At 42.4% G+C, this 13,237-nt stretch overlaps 1 protein-coding gene across 3 annotated transcripts in view; it reads left to right on the plus strand.

The window, feature by feature from the left end:
• Nucleotides 1–13,237, plus strand: part of LOC124114695 (GATOR complex protein WDR24-like) — a 40,242-nt gene that overhangs the window by 16,419 nt on the left and 10,586 nt on the right. For all 3 annotated transcript variants that reach the window (XM_048391002.1, XM_048391006.1, XM_048391009.1), the window contains 4 exons: nt 1,525–1,701; nt 6,697–6,800; nt 7,594–7,710; nt 11,429–11,540. In XM_048391002.1, coding sequence (XP_048246959.1) covers nt 1,525–1,701; nt 6,697–6,800; nt 7,594–7,710; nt 11,429–11,540 — 510 coding nt within the window. The remainder of the gene's footprint in view (nt 1–1,524; nt 1,702–6,696; nt 6,801–7,593; nt 7,711–11,428; nt 11,541–13,237) is intronic.

Below are 13,237 nucleotides of genomic sequence, written 5' to 3' on the forward strand. Positions count from 1 at the left end.
GTACCAAACCGACCCGAGTACCCAAGTTACTTGTCCCAACCCCAGACTGCAATACAAGACTACCTATGTCTACAATACACAGGGAATCTGTAACAAAAGACAATGAGAATGTACCCAATAACTAAGAGCATGATTTTTAATTTATATTTTACAGGGCTAATATAGAATATTCTTGATGTGTATAATCATATCAGCACTTAAGATGTCGATGAACTTGCTGTTTGTTGATCCTTATCGAAGGTTAAGTCCTTGTTCTGCACCTGCCTAGTTTGGAAGGTTTTAGACTGTGCGTTTTAGCGCTGCCATTTCCAGGTTTTGGCAGGAAGCGCTCAGATTTATATTGATGTTTCTTAGTTTTTGGTACTATCTCATTGTTTTATGTTGCTAGTTCCTTGTGTAGACATATAGCAGTTATCGCAGTCTGTCAGTTTTCACTGCTATGGGTGTTATGATTGATTTAATTGTTGATACATGGCAGTTGGCCATTGTCTGAATACAATACATCCGTGACGAGTCAGATTATCATCAGTGAACACAGATTCCCTACTGTTACACATATGGTGTCGATAGACATTAAATGAAAAAGTACTCGCCATTTCATTTTCTACTGATATTCATGTTGATACAAAATGCACCTTGCTTGTAGAGATGTGGTTATCTATTGATTAAAACATACATCTTTGTCTTTGTGTGTCCTGGTGTAAGGGGGGCGGTCCGTGTACCAGGTATTGTATGATGTGATGACAGTCTCTGTTCCGTGTACTAGGTATTGTATGACGTGATGACAGTCTCTGTTCCGTGTACAAGGTATTGTATGACGTGATGACAATCTCTGTTCTGTGTACCGGGTATTGTATGACGTGATGACAGTCTCTGTTCTCTGTACCAGGTATTGTATGAAATGACGACAGTCTCTGTTCTCTGTACCAGGTATTGTATGACGTGATGACAGTCTCTGTTCTCTGTTCTCTGTACCAGGTATTGTGTGACATGATGACAGTCTCTGTTTAGTGTACCAGGTATTGTATGATGTGATGACAATCTCTGTTACGTGTACTAGGTATTGTATGTCCTGGTGTGACAATCTCTGTTCCGTGTACTAGGTATTGTATGACGTGATGACAGTCTCTGTTCCGTGTACAAGGTATTGTATGACGTGATGACAATCTCTGTTCTGTGTACCGGGTATTGTATGACGTGATGACAGTCTCTGTTCTCTGTACCAGGTATTGTATAAAAAATGACGACAGTCTCTGTTCTCTGTACCAGGTATTGTATGACGTGATGACAGTCTCTGTTCTCTGTTCTCTGTACCAGGTATTGTGTGACGTGATGACAGTCTCTGTTTAGTGTACCAGGTATTGTATGATGTGATGACAATCTCTGTTACGTGTACTAGGTATTGTATGTCCTGGTGTGACAATCTCTGTTCCGTGTACTAGGTATTGTATGACGTGATGACAGTCTCTGTTCTCTGTACCAGGTATTGTATGACGTGATGACAGTCTCTGTTCTCTGTACCAGGTATTGTGTGGCGTGACGACAACCACTTCTTCCTCAGCTGTAGCAAGGACGGCCATGTTATACAGCACATGTTCAAGGACGCCAAGCGGCCTGCTGACAATGTGGTTCCGTCTGGGATCGACATCAACATCACCGGGGAGATCTCTCATGCTTACTACGACAAACCCGAATCCAGTGGTGAGTTGATACCGAGCCTGAGACAGTCACACATACACCTGGAAAATAGTTAAGCACCATACTTATAAATTTTACCTTATCCTCATACTAATTTGCTTGTCTCTTGTTATTCCCAAAACATAGTGGGATCTTCTTGTGCAGTGTTCCCAGTGAACAGATAACATCTCACCCAAACACACCCCTCTTAAAAACAGGCGCACCGGAACCTCGTAACCAACTATCCTGACTTATCAGTCTTTATTTACGCGCCAGCTTGCTGGTTGGAAATTATTTTCCTGTTCTCATGTCCAAACCATCCTCATCAAAATGGCGCTCCCCAATTAAGTTTCACCTTTTTAAGATTACCTTTTTTAATCGCCCCTTCATCTTATTTAACAATTTGTTTGTTTTTTATTTTGGCAAGAGATTTTTCCTTTTTTGGCTCTTTGCAATTCTGCCCTGAAAACATGTTCTACAAGTTTGCTGTGTATCTGTGATCGTGATCCCCACCCCATTTGATCTACTTGCACTACACACCACCGTACTGCAGAACACAAAGACGAATTCTGCTCCTCCCTGGATGAAGAATTTGCAGAATATATCCTCGCCAGAGCTTGATAGCCAACACCCATTTGTCTGACCTTTATAAGAATCCTCTTCTACATCTGACGTGGGATTCTTCTTCCATCTTTGATGACCACATCCGCAGCATCAATAAGGTAGGGTCCAAGACTCTAAGGACCAGATGCTCATCAAATCAAAACTTTGTTGACAATCTGCGCAGAAGACTCAATTCAAGAGCTGCTTCTCTGGTATCCAAAAAGCAAAGGACAAGCACTCCACTGGTTGTCAAGGAGGCAAAACCACAGCCTTTCGAAGACCTCAGGAAGTCCATGTGGTCAGTCCAGCCTAGGTCAGGGATCCAGGGGATCCCACACCTATCGTTGAAGGGGAGCTGTTGAAGGGGAGCTGTTGAAGGGGAGCTGTTGAACGACAGGGACCTTCCACTCTCCAGCTGTTCAAGTACAGCCATCTCCCGTAGGTGGAGGACTGGCAAGATATTAGAGAAATTGGGACGACCTGTTCGTATCGAACATTCCAGAAAGGGCTACAATCCAGTTGTTTGTGAGTAATCACCTCTGTCTCTCAATCCACACATTGTTCACTGACACTGCAATCCATGCTGACAGCCGCGATCGGCATACTTCTTTCGATGTGAACAGTAGAGATAGTACTATCCATCGTCCTAACTCCAGATTTTTGATTCACCGATTTTCTAAGTCCCCAAAATCTACAACCTGAAAGAATTCAACAAAAAGTATCTCCAAAAACCAGTACAAAAGTTCAGAATGATCCCCCTACCACAGCTAAAACAAATGATAAAAAAGGACAATTATCTTGGAAACATCGATCTTCAAGTTGCTAACCTTCACTTCCCCATTCGTCCAGCCTCCAGGAAATATCTGTATATCCTATACAAAGGTCAACATTACCAATGGACAGTCCTGCCCTTTGGAATTTCAATGGCCTGTGGTTATTTACACGTGTGACCAAACCATTTTCATGGCCGTTCTGCACAACAAGGGGATCTGTTGCGCTTTCTACTTGGACGACGGATTCAAGCTCATCAACATGTAGAGTTACTCAGACTCCAGCTGAATTTTACTCTGAAACTACTGACACAGTTAGGATGGTTTGGCAATAAGGATGCGGAGTATTACCGGTATATCAGAAAATTGAGGTTCATTCTTTCCATGAAATGTATCACAATATCATTGGTTAACGTTATGCACTTGTGAAATACCTAGAAATGTTTCTGTAATTCCAAACTGCAGGTTTGCAAAGATAGAGATTAACTCTCAGTTCCACGCATCATTTTGTACACTTCAGTTAACAACACCCAGGGCACTCGGTTGTACGACGCCACATGCCGTCATCAAAGCCCGGTACGAGGGCTAGCGATACGGTCACTTGGATGCAGAAAGATTAGATATTGTTGTGTTCCTCACTTTTACCGTAAGATATCTATTTGATTATGCAAAACAATATGTAAAGCACACTGAAAGTCTTGCTTTTGGCCAGTCAGCCCTGTTCACAACTGAAAAAAGTCCAGTCATGTGAAGTCTGTAGCAGCGGTGTTATACCAAGTCATCACACTCCCAGACGTGCATCCGTCCGTTTTTATTGAATGAGCAAATATTATGTTGTACCAGAATCTTATTTTGTTCCATTTGCGAACTTCAATTTGTTCATTCATGTTTCACATTGCTCCTGAATTCAAAATTTAGAATTATACAATAACGTGAAAAGTATTGCAGTACAGTCTTGTGCATTACAAAATATTATGAGCCTCCAATACCCATCCCTATTGGTCAATTATCAGAAGTCCAACCCCAGACCGTCCCAAGATCTCAAGTTCTTGAGATCAGTTCCATCTTAACTATGACTAACGGAGAAAAACTCGCTAAGGTTCTCAAACTGATAGCCCTTCTGGGATCCTCCAAAGTTGAGGTTCAACAGAAACAGTTGAGCCCCAGCTTGGGATTTATAGGTAGTATTGCAACATCTTACCAGTGATGTTTACTAACCACAAGAAGAGTCTGACTTCGAACGTCTGACACAAAGGACCTTGTTTCTCACTAGCTACAGCAGCAGATACATGTGCTCCACTTCAGTCGTACTAGGTTTGACAGCAGTCAACACACATCGGCCCATCTGGGTTTGAGATGGGGTTTCATCGTGAAGAATGAGTTACCTGGACAACCAGAGAGATAGTTTCATGTCCTAACACTTTCACCCATTCTAGGATCTGAAGACATCGAAGATTCGTCCCTTTGCCCAGTTATAGTCCTGTGCATCTATCTTTAAAAGACGAGCTCTAGAAGACGATGACTACGAAGACCAGTAACGAGAAACGAGAAATGCTTCCTCCGAAGTTTCCAGAACAACGATCTCCTTCTGGATGAGAGCAGTCATCCTAAGAGACTACAGGGCAGTAGTTCTGGACCCACCTAAAGCATCCAACCCACATGAAGTCAGAGCGAGAACATCAACTCTAGCCCTGCATGGGAACCGCTCTATTCTGGAAGGATGCTTCTGGAGATCAGATTCCGACTTTGCGAATCAGTACCTCAGAGACGTCGCCACCGAAGATTTTGCTGGCATACACCAATTCTGACCATTGGTAGTAGCACAGCATCTACTAAATCCACAAATCATATGATTGCTCCTTTTTCTCCAAAGTCATTGAAGAACAAGAGAGGCTAGAAGATATCTACAGAACAGTTGCTACAGAACAGACAATGTCCAGAATCACACATCCAGGCGAGATCCGCCACCAGCTCTGAGATTCAAGCACCTAAGGCTAAAAAAAACCATAATATTGGTTCTCAGGCACCGCATCATCAGTAAGCCTACCGCATGTTTCGTTTTTACTTCCATTTTCAAAACAATTTAAAAAATCCTAATCCGAAAACAATGCGATCCAATATAGCACACAGTTACTTCCAATCACATCTGCACTGCTATACTGCGCATCTCGTGTTATGGTCATGGCAGCAATAGGAGTTTTTATGATTGATTATGTTGGGAGGCTCTTTCCCAGGTTGATGGTACACAACTGTTTATTTGGTTACATACTAGTTTGAACAAGCAAAAACACAACCCGCCCCCACTTTTTTCAAAAGTCATTGCCTGAGAACCAATTTTGTTTTGTTTTTAAGCCTTAGTATGAGGCAGGATAAGGTAAAATATGAATTGTTTATGATACAAATATCATTTAAACTTATCCTGACTCATACGCTGAAGCATCGACCCAGCTGTCCATCCTCTCTTAGATGTGTTTTTGACCTAAGAAAATAATAGAGAAAATAAGGAGTGATGAGTCCGACTGGTCGGCCTTGTGTTTCTGGTGCACCTGCATGTGAGAGGGGTGTGTTTGGGTGAGATGTTTTCTGTTCACTGGGAACACTGCACCAGAAGTTTCCACTAAGTTTCAGGAATAAGAAGAGATAAGAAAATTAGTATGAATCAGGATAAGTACAAATTACATTTTTATCATAAAAAATTCCTTTTTTGTTATTTTGAAATATCTACATATGAACTGATATTGATTTCATTTTGATGAATGTCAAAGGACTCCCCATAAATTCATACACCTGGTGCAAGAACACTGTGTGTTTTTTCCTGTAATAGGACCCTTGAAGATCCGGGGTAGAGTTGGTCTTCAGCAACCCATGCTTGCCGTAACAGGCGACTATGCTTGTCATAAGAGGCCACTAACAGGATCGGGCGATCAGGCTCGCTGACTTGATGCATGTCATCGTATCCCAATTGCGTGGATCAATGCTCATGTTGTCAAACACTGGATTGTCTGGTCCAAACTCAATTATTTACAGACCGCCATCATATAGCTGAAATATTGCTGAGTGCGGCTTTAAACAACAAACAAACAAACAAAACTTCCTGTAATAGGCAACTAACTCTATCTGTCTGTCTGTCTGTATATGTATGTATCCATCTATCTCGCCCCAAGTAATTACACCAAATTAATTTGAAAACTGCACATGATCTATCAACTCAGTGTCCGAAAAAACTGCTTGCCTGCCTGTCCATGGCATGTAATATCTCTGTTGGGCTGCATGAAATTTACCTCCAACTGACCAACTGTCTGGCAGATAATTTTAAGACTACCTATATATTCTGGGGTTTTTTTATATCTTGTAGAATTTAAGTACCGTTATTTATTAACATTATTTCAACTGAATCATTTCAACTGATGTGAATCGTCTCATAGGTTTTGCGATTTTTTTTCAATATTTATTAGATCTATGTCTGAATGTGGCCAGGTAACTTTGAAGATGGCCAGGCAACACTTATGGGTCACCGGCCCGACTGGGTTTAAAATTATTTCTAACTCTGTATCAATTAGGTTAAATCATTTGCAACAGTCCCCTGGTGCCTCCAAGGTGTATTCACGCCACTATGCATGCTAGCGTTTCTTCATTGTGTGCGCAGCCAAGTCAGGACAGACCACACGCCTGTTCTTCCGCAAACAGCCTGACCGCAGTGAACAGTTCACCCAGATCAGCAGCCACATGTTCCTGTTCTCGGCAGAGGAAGTAAGTGCACAGTCGGCAGTTACGATTCACTCGTGTATACGTTGAATCGAAACGTATACGTTGAATCGAAACGTATCCATTCATGAATTGAATTCGTTATTCAGGGCCACTAGAATTGAATATTTATGAATATGCAATCATGTGCATTTACATGCCCTGTATTTTAAAATATCCACAAGAACATATTATATGCATAGATTTCTTCAAAGACAACACTCTTATAATATTTAATTTAACAGTATTATGGTCACTGGTCATTGTCGCATTTGAGCAGATACAAGAAGCTGGTAGCTGGATTAGTGCAGTGTATAAATGTATAATATATTAATAATTAACAAACAAATTTATGTTATTTTTATCACTGATTATAACAAATAATAAATCAACTGCTGACTTGTTATTGTATTCATGATTTAATATTCGTATTCGTTACCCTATAATCGTGATACGAGTTCTATTCGCTTCATAGTTTATTTGTTGCAGCCCTAGTGCACAGTCACGTCATTGTTCAAATCTTAACCCTAAAGTGGTAATTTGTCTTATCACACTAAACATTTATACATTGTGTAGTTTCTGTCTGTGCCAAAAGCTTCAGAGATCTCTAGCCCGAACATGGCTCTTTGCATCATTTTCTACGTACCAGATACTTATCAAGATATGTATTCATATGCTGCAGGGTAAACTCCAGAAGATTTTTGGGACCCAATCCCACTTGAAGTTTATCAACCAATCAGATTGCAGCACACACATCCATGCATGTTACAGTGTTTTTTTATCAGGTCTATTTTTCCAGTGTCTGTCCATGAGGTGGTTTGTCCAGGCAGCCCTAGGGTATCGTGTGACCGGAGGGTCTGTCACAGAACTCTGTGACTGGAACATGAAGGTGGCCAGGTCCATCGGACTCAGCAGTGTGAGTCTCCTGGGTGTTCGGTGTCTGTGTGTGTCTGTGTATGTCTGTCTGTGTCTGTCTGTCTGTCTGTCTATGTTTGTGTCTGTCTGTGTGTGTCTGTCTGTGAGTGTCTGTCAGTCTTTGTGTGTGTGTCTATCTGTGTGTGTGTGTGTCTGTCTGTGTGTCTGTGTAAGTCTGTCTGTGTCTGTCTGTCTGTCTATGTTTGTGTCTGTGTATGTTTGTGTCTGTGTGTGTGTCTGTCTGTCTGTGTGTTTGTGTCTGTCTGTGTGTGTGTGTCTGTCTGTGTGTCTGTCTGTGTATGTCTGTCTGTGTATGTCTGTCTGTCTGTCTGTGTGTGTCTGTCTGTGTGTGTCTCTCTCTCTCTGTGTCTGTCAGTCTTTGTGTATGTGTCTGTCTCTCTGTGTGTGTGTCTGTGTGTCTGTCTGTGTGTGTGTGTGTCTGTCTGTCCCTGTGTGTGTCTGTCAGTCTTTGTGTGTGTTTGTCTCTCTGTGTGTTTGTGTCTGTGTGTGTGTCTGCGTGTGTGTGTCTGTCATGTTAATGGATATCTTTTTTGTGTGTCTGTCTGTGTCTGTGTGTGTCTGTGTATGTCTGTCTGTGTCTGTCTGTCTGTCTGTCTGACTATGTTTGTGTCTGTGTATGTGTGTCTGCCTGTGTGTGTCTGTCAGTCTTTGTGTGTGTGTCTGTCTCTGTGTGTTTGTGTCTGTGTGTGTGTGTCTGTCTGTGTGTTCGTCTGTCTGTGTGTGTATGTCTGTCTGTCTGTGTATGTCTGTCTGTGTCTGTGTGTCTGTCTGTCTCTGTGTGTGTCTGTCTGTTTATGTCTGTCTGTGTGTGGGGCGGTCGGGTAGCCTAGTGGTTAAAGCGTTCGCTCGTCACGCCGAAGACCCGGGTTCGATTCCCGACATGGGTACAATGTGTGAAGCCCATTTCTGGTGACCCCCGCCGTGATATTGCTGGAATATTGCTAAAAGCAGCGTAAAACCAAACTCACTCACTCACTCACTGTCTGTGTGTGTGTCTGTCTCTGTTTGTGTCTGTGTGTGTGTGTCTGTCTGTGTGTGTATGTCTGTCTGTGTATGTCTGTCTGTGTCTGTGTGTCTGTCTGTCTGTTTGTGTCTGTCTCTGTGTGTGTCTGTCTGTGTATGTCTGTCTGTGTGTGTCTGTCTCTGTGTGTGTCTGTCAGTCTTTGTGTGTGTGTCTGTCTCTCTGTATGTTTGTGTCTGTGTGTGTGTCTGTCTCTCTGTGTGTGTCTGTCTGTGTGTGTGTCTGTCTGTCAGTCTTTATGTGTGTGTCTGTCTGTGTGTGTGTCTGTCTGTGTATGTCTGTCTGTGTGTGTGTCTGTTTGTGTGTCTGTCAGTCTTTGTGTGTGTGTCTGTCTCTCTGTGTGTTTGTGTGTCTGTCTGTGTGTGTGTCTGTCTGTGTATGTCTGTCTCTCTGTGTGTCTGTCAGTCTTTGTGTGTGTGTGTCTCTCTGTGTGTTTGTGTCTGTGTGTGTGTGTGTCTGTCTGTCTCTGTGTGTGTCTGTCAGTCTTTGTGTGTGTGTCTCTCAGTCTTTGTGTGTGTGTCTGTCAGTCTTTGTGTGTGTGTCTGTCTCTCTGTGTGTTTGTGTCTGTGTGTGCGTGTCTGCGTGTGTGTGTCTGTCTGTGTATGTCTGTCTGTGTGTCTGTCAGTCTTTGTGTGTGTGTCTGTCTGTGTGTGTCTGTCAGTCTTTGTGTGTGTGTCTGTCTCTCTGTGTGTTTGTGTCTGTGTGTGTCTGTCTGTGTGTGTGTCTGTCTGTGTGTGTGTCTGTCTGTGTATGTCTGTCTCTCTGTGTCTGTCAGTCTTTGTGTATGTGTGTGTCTCTCTGTGTGTTTGTGTGTGTGTGTCTGTCTGTGTGTGTGTGTGTGTGTGTCTGTCTGTCTGTCTGTCTCTGTGTGTGTCTGTCAGTCTTTGTGTGTGTGTCTGTCTCTGTGTGTTTGTGTCTGTGTGTGTGTGTCTGCGTGTGTCTGTCTGTGTGTCTGTCAGTCTTTGTGTGTGTGTCTGTCTGTGTGTGTGTCTGTCTGTCTGTGTGTGTGTCTGTCTGTGTGTGTCTGTCAGTCTTTGTGTGTGTGTCTGTCTCTCTGTGTGTTTGTGTCTGTGTGTGTGTGTCTGTCTGTGTGTGTGTCTGTCTGTGTATGTCTGTCTCTCTGTGTCTGTCAGTCTTTGTGTGTGTGTGTCTCTCTGTGTGTCTGTCTGTGTGAGTGTGTCTGTCTGTCTGTCTCTGTGTGTGTCTGTCAGTCTTTGTGTGTGTCTGTCTCTCTGTGTGTTTGTGTCTGTCTGTCTGTCTGTCTGTCAGTCTTTGTGTGTGTGTGTGTCTCTGTGTGTTTGTGTCTGTGTGTCTGTCTGTGTGAGTGTGTGTCTGTCTGTCTGTCTCTGTTTGTGTCTGTCAGTCTTTGTGTGTGTGTGTGTCTCTCTGTGTGTTTGTGTCTGTCTGTCTCTGTGTGTGTCTGTCAGTCTTTGTGTGTGTGTCTGTCTCTCTGTGTGTTTGTGTCTGTGTGTGTGTGTCTGTCTGTCTGTCTGTCTCTCTGTGTGTCTGTCAGTCTTTGTGTGTGTGTGTGTCTCTCTGTGTTTGTGTCTGTGTGTCTGTCTGTGTGTGTGTGTGTGTCTGTGTGTCTGTCTCTGTCAGTCTTTGTGTGTGTGTTTGTCTCTGTGTGTGTTTGTGTCTCTGTGTGTGTGTCTGTGTGTGTGTGTCTGTCTCTCTGTGTGTGTGTGTCTGTCTCTGTGTGTCTGTATCTCTGTGTGTTTGTGTCTGTGTGTGTGTGTCTGCGTGTGTGTGTCTGTCATGTTAATGGATATCTTTTTTCAGGGTAAACCAGCTCACATCCCTGATACTATGTTTACGACACGGGTGTCTTAATTCTGGTATTTCCCGAGCGAGAGTTTAGGCACGAGTGTCATAAACATAGTATGACATGAACATGAATATAATGTTCTATTTATTACCGAAGAAGATGTCTACATACAGAGACAAATTTAGTGTTTACCTATAAGGACAGCAAGTTTTGACAGCAGCGGAACCATAATTTGATGAATAACATCAATAATCTTCAGCTATGAGGTTTCTAGTGTGACTTCATTCCGACCTCACGTCACAATAAGATTCGAATGACGTCAACAATGCCGTCTGGATGACGGAAACAATACACTGTTGTCTCGTGACATGATATGACTCTAGGGCACATATGATTTTTATGAACCCTGATATTTTTTCCCTCATAGGTATACATTTCTAATTAACAAGAGGTGAGATGTGGGGCCACTTTTTATGCATTTACACAACGGGTATTCACTGCAGTAGAGTTGATGTGTGTGTAATGCCTGCACTTGATCAGTACTTAAAGATGTGTGAAGAATTACAGAAAGGGATACATTCTTTCGTTACATAGTGTGTTGTTATACTATTTGGTTTTTAAAATTTTCAGAAGTATTGTACACAAAAAAGTAAAAAATTATTGGGTAATGGTGATTTATTTTACAAAAACACTGAAATTAGAAATACATTTCAATGCAACATTAAGATCAACTCACTGTGGAAGTGTAGTCAGTTATGAATGACCACGCATTCCAGAGTAGCAGAGGAAAGGCTCTTAAAATGTTTGATGTATTTTTTATATGTACCGTCAATAACGGTATATTATCAGCACTGAAAATCAAAGATTGCTCAGGTGATGTAACGACCCACTTGTCCTCTGCCTGCCCTACAGGTGGTCCAGATGTGGGGGATGCTCAAGGTGATGTTCGGGGCAGCCACGCAGAGCATCATTCACGTGGCAAAGCTGGTGCAGAGCTCTGGAGATAAACAGGACACAGAAAAAGGTTGGTCACAGTGAAGATTAGAGTTGAAATTGTTCTTCAACAACTCATTCTTTTCGAAACGGGATCAGAAGGCCATGTTTGCTAACATGGGGGATGCATGTTATTGTATCACAATTGCGTAGATCGATGCTTGTGATGTCAATCCCTGAATTGTCTGGTCCAGACTCAATTATTTACCTGATGCCATCATATAGCTGGACTATATGACACATTAAGGTTTGTGGTGTACAGTGGTGTCATGGCTACAGGCTGTTCCTGTCTTCCTTCTGTAGATACTATTACGTACATCATGGACTTAGTTAAGATAGGAGACTGTCTCCGTGGTTTAGTGGTAGAGTGTCAGCCCGAGGAGCGGAAGGTCGGGGTTTTTTAACCCCAGCTGCATCAGACGATAAAAGATGGTACATGTTGTTACCCAGCCTGGCGCTCAGCATTAAAGGGCTAAAACAAGGATTTATCGGCTCTCAATGGGCTAACACTATAAAATCGGCATTAGTCCGGGCTAGTACAAGCAGCCACACGCGCCTACACACACAAATGTGCATGCACATCACTAAATGAGTGTAATAATCTTGAACGCGACGTTAACCGAGTACACCATTTCACTCTCAACCAGTGATTCTCACAAAGTACATATAATGATCCCATTGTTACTACAGAACTCGGACTCATTAATATTAATAATGACTACATTGTAAAAGATTCCGGTGTATTTCATTGGCTAACCAAGCAATTCATTTTGAGTTTGTTTCCATAAGCAAAAAAAAGATGGAACACGCCCAATAACAGACTGCTTATCCTTGATTGGTTGACAATAAAATAGGCGGGGCTTGTGTTGTATTATTCTTTGGAACAATGTCGCTGATTTCGTATTGTTGTTCACAGTTGTTAGTGTTAAAGATTATATAAGCAGCCTGTTCGAAAACATTGTTGAAAATTCATATTTTATGTTATGTCTGTTGTTCCATCTCTTGAACATGGTGCACAGTACCACCCAGTGCTCAGAAAACATTATGGATGACATTTTTAATACATCATTAAGTGATGAATATGTCATCAAGTTTGAAAACTGCCTTCAAGAAATAATACTGTACAGAGTTATGGCCCTTGAAAATATTCGGGTGTTTGCTCAAATGAGGGTAGGGTTCATATCAAGAGCACAACAAAATGTTTCACAGGGTCCTACCTCGACAGAAGTGGAAGTCCGGGGGACCCCCAATAATAATTTTAAGGGTCCTTGCAGGCAATGTAAGGGTCCTATGAAAGTAATGAAATGGTGTTCTGTATGTTTAGATAATTTCTGTAGAGCCTGTCATGAATCAGTGATTATCTGGACTGTGGTCATGATTGATGGATGAAATAACAGACACCCATAACTGCTCTCGTTGCACTGTAGGTACAATGACAATTATTGTGCGTTGGTAGGGAGGCAGTTTGTTCTGTGTCCATTCCCTACATTTGTGGGTACTGGATGCACTTTTCTGCATCGCGTAAAACCCTGGTGTCAGATATCACTGTGTAATTTTGCTATCCCTCTTGCCTCTTACCTCCAAATCTCCCCCCCCCCCCTCGCAACAAACACACACACACCCTTCTTTTTGGCTCAGTCCTTGATGGGTCAACATGGCTTCAACTGTAGTGCTGCGTCATTAATGCATTAACAGAATCTGTACTCATGTTTGGGGGGCTATTATTGA

Source organism: Haliotis rufescens, unplaced genomic scaffold (assembly GCF_023055435.1).
Source record: "Haliotis rufescens isolate VD_foot unplaced genomic scaffold, xgHalRufe1.0.p SCAF_10, whole genome shotgun sequence".
NCBI classification, from domain to species: domain Eukaryota; kingdom Metazoa; phylum Mollusca; class Gastropoda; order Lepetellida; family Haliotidae; genus Haliotis; species Haliotis rufescens.